The following is a 1,780-nucleotide window of genomic DNA, read 5'->3' as shown; positions in this document are numbered from 1 at the left end:
AGATTTCGTCGTGCCCCGCCTTTGCGGCGGCCGAGGTGAGCCAATTCATCGACTTGAGGACCGTGTCCGCCGCCTTGGAGACGGCGTCGTCCGCGGCGTCGGCGTCGGCCGAGGACGCCTCGCCCGGAGGCTTGCCCACGGCCGCGGACGCCTAGAGGACACGCCCCGCGGGACACGTCACGGACATGTCCCGGTTGGGTCGTCCGTGCCCGGCGGCGAGGCCTGCTCGAGCTTGAGCATGTAGGCGCGCAGGCAGCCGAGCGCGGTCTCGCGCACCTGCCGGTGTGCAGCGGGAGCGTGAGGGCAGCGCATCACGCTGCGGCACGCTGCGGCAGCTCTCGACGGCCATGCGCCCTCGAGAGTACAGTGGGGGGGCCGTGGCGGCGGATTCGAGCGGCAAGGCGGCAAGGTGAACGAGTGCAGCGCTGTGGGCTGCGTCGGCGAGGCTCGCGCACCCCTCCTCCTTTGGCCGAGCGCCACCGGCGAATCTCGGCGAATCTCGGCGGGTCTCGGCGGGTCTCGGCGGTCTGGGCGAGTCCGGGGCGAGTCCGCACCTCTCGCTCCGGGTCAAGCACCATCGGCGCGACGGCGGCGAGGACGCGCGTCGCGGCGTCGATGGGCTTGTAGTACTGCTGCGTCGCCGAGAAGGAGAGGAGGCCGGCGTTGCGGCCGGGCGGGAAGGGGTCCTTGAGGGATCGCGTGAAGGCGGGGATGAGGACGCGCTCCCTCTCACTCGCGTCGAGGTGGACGGCGATCTTGCCTGCGACCGAGAGGCGCCGAGAGATGTCGCCGAGGTCGCTCCGAGCTAGTCGCCGCGGGGGAGGGAGGGGGGGGGGGGAGGGGTTGCTCGCCGAGGCAGATGGTCGTGTTGGTTCGGATGGCAGCCTCCTCGTCGAGCTGCAGCTTGGCGAAGGCGCGCATCACCTTGCGGGCACGCGGTGTGTGTGCGCCTCTCGCCCCCTTGTCGGCTAGTGGTGGCGGTAGGCTGTGCGCCTGCCCCATGTTGCCGCGAGAGAGCTTCGGCGCGAGGGCGACCATCGACTTGACCTGCTCCCGGGAGGAGGTGGTGAGAAGAGACTTGGCAACCGTCGACTTGGCGACCATCGGCTTGACCGTGAGCTCGCGCAGCACGGGCGACGTGTCTGCGAAGCCGAGCGAGACGTGGCCTAAGGAGGGGTGGAGCGAGGCCTCGTCGCGGGGTGGGTAGACGTGTCTGCGACGTGTCTGCGAGGCGAGGCCGAAGACGGTCTCGTTGATGACGCGCGCCGACAGGTGCTCCATCAGCGCGGGCAGGGTCTGCAGCAGCGGGATGCGCATCGAGCGGTCCGTGTTCGCGAAGAGCTTGACAACGGTGGGCACGACCTGGGACGGCGTGAGGAGGTGAGAGAAGGGGTCGTCCGTGGTCGCGACGAGGCGGGGCCACGGCAGGGAGGTTGCCTGTGACTGCATGTCCTCCTCCGACAGGCCGTCCTTGGCGATCCGCAGCAGCGGCTCGAGCGCCTGGCAGCAACAAGTCGTGCCGTCGGTGCGAGGCCCTCGCGGCGAGGCGAGGTGTGCCCTCGGTGTAAGGAGTCCTTGGCCGAGGCGCCGCCGTACTCGAGCGCGTTTGTCAGCGCGGGGAGGACCTGCGGGAGATGAGGACCCGGGGAGAGGGGAAGAGTGAGGGTTCGGGTGGGGGCGAGATGGCGAGGGTGGACGCGCGGAGGGCCTTCCACTGTGCAGCTGGGCGGGGCATCGCCGGGACGCGCTCGGTGAGCTTGAGAAGAAGCGATCCGCGCGC

The 1,780-nt window shown here is 70.4% G+C and overlaps 1 protein-coding gene across 1 annotated transcript in view; it reads right to left on the bottom strand.

Annotated features, from left to right (window-relative positions):
• The window catches only part of EMIHUDRAFT_104211 (hypothetical protein), a gene marked incomplete at both ends in the record, with an annotated part of 5,751 nt that overhangs the window by 604 nt on the left and 3,367 nt on the right, over window positions 1-1,780 (bottom strand). Inside the window, 4 exons of the mRNA XM_005764700.1 lie at window positions 54-151; window positions 555-805; window positions 936-1,166; window positions 1,221-1,500. Of these exons, the coding sequence (XP_005764757.1) occupies window positions 54-151; window positions 555-805; window positions 936-1,166; window positions 1,221-1,500 (860 nt within the window). The remainder of the gene's footprint in view (window positions 1-53; window positions 152-554; window positions 806-935; window positions 1,167-1,220; window positions 1,501-1,780) is intronic.

This window comes from Emiliania huxleyi (assembly GCF_000372725.1).
Source record: "Emiliania huxleyi CCMP1516 unplaced genomic scaffold EMIHUscaffold_58, whole genome shotgun sequence".
Lineage (NCBI taxonomy): Eukaryota > Haptophyta > Isochrysidales > Noelaerhabdaceae > Emiliania > Emiliania huxleyi.
The sequence above is the reverse complement of the archived record's forward strand: the minus strand, read 5'-3'. Positions and strand labels throughout refer to the sequence as shown.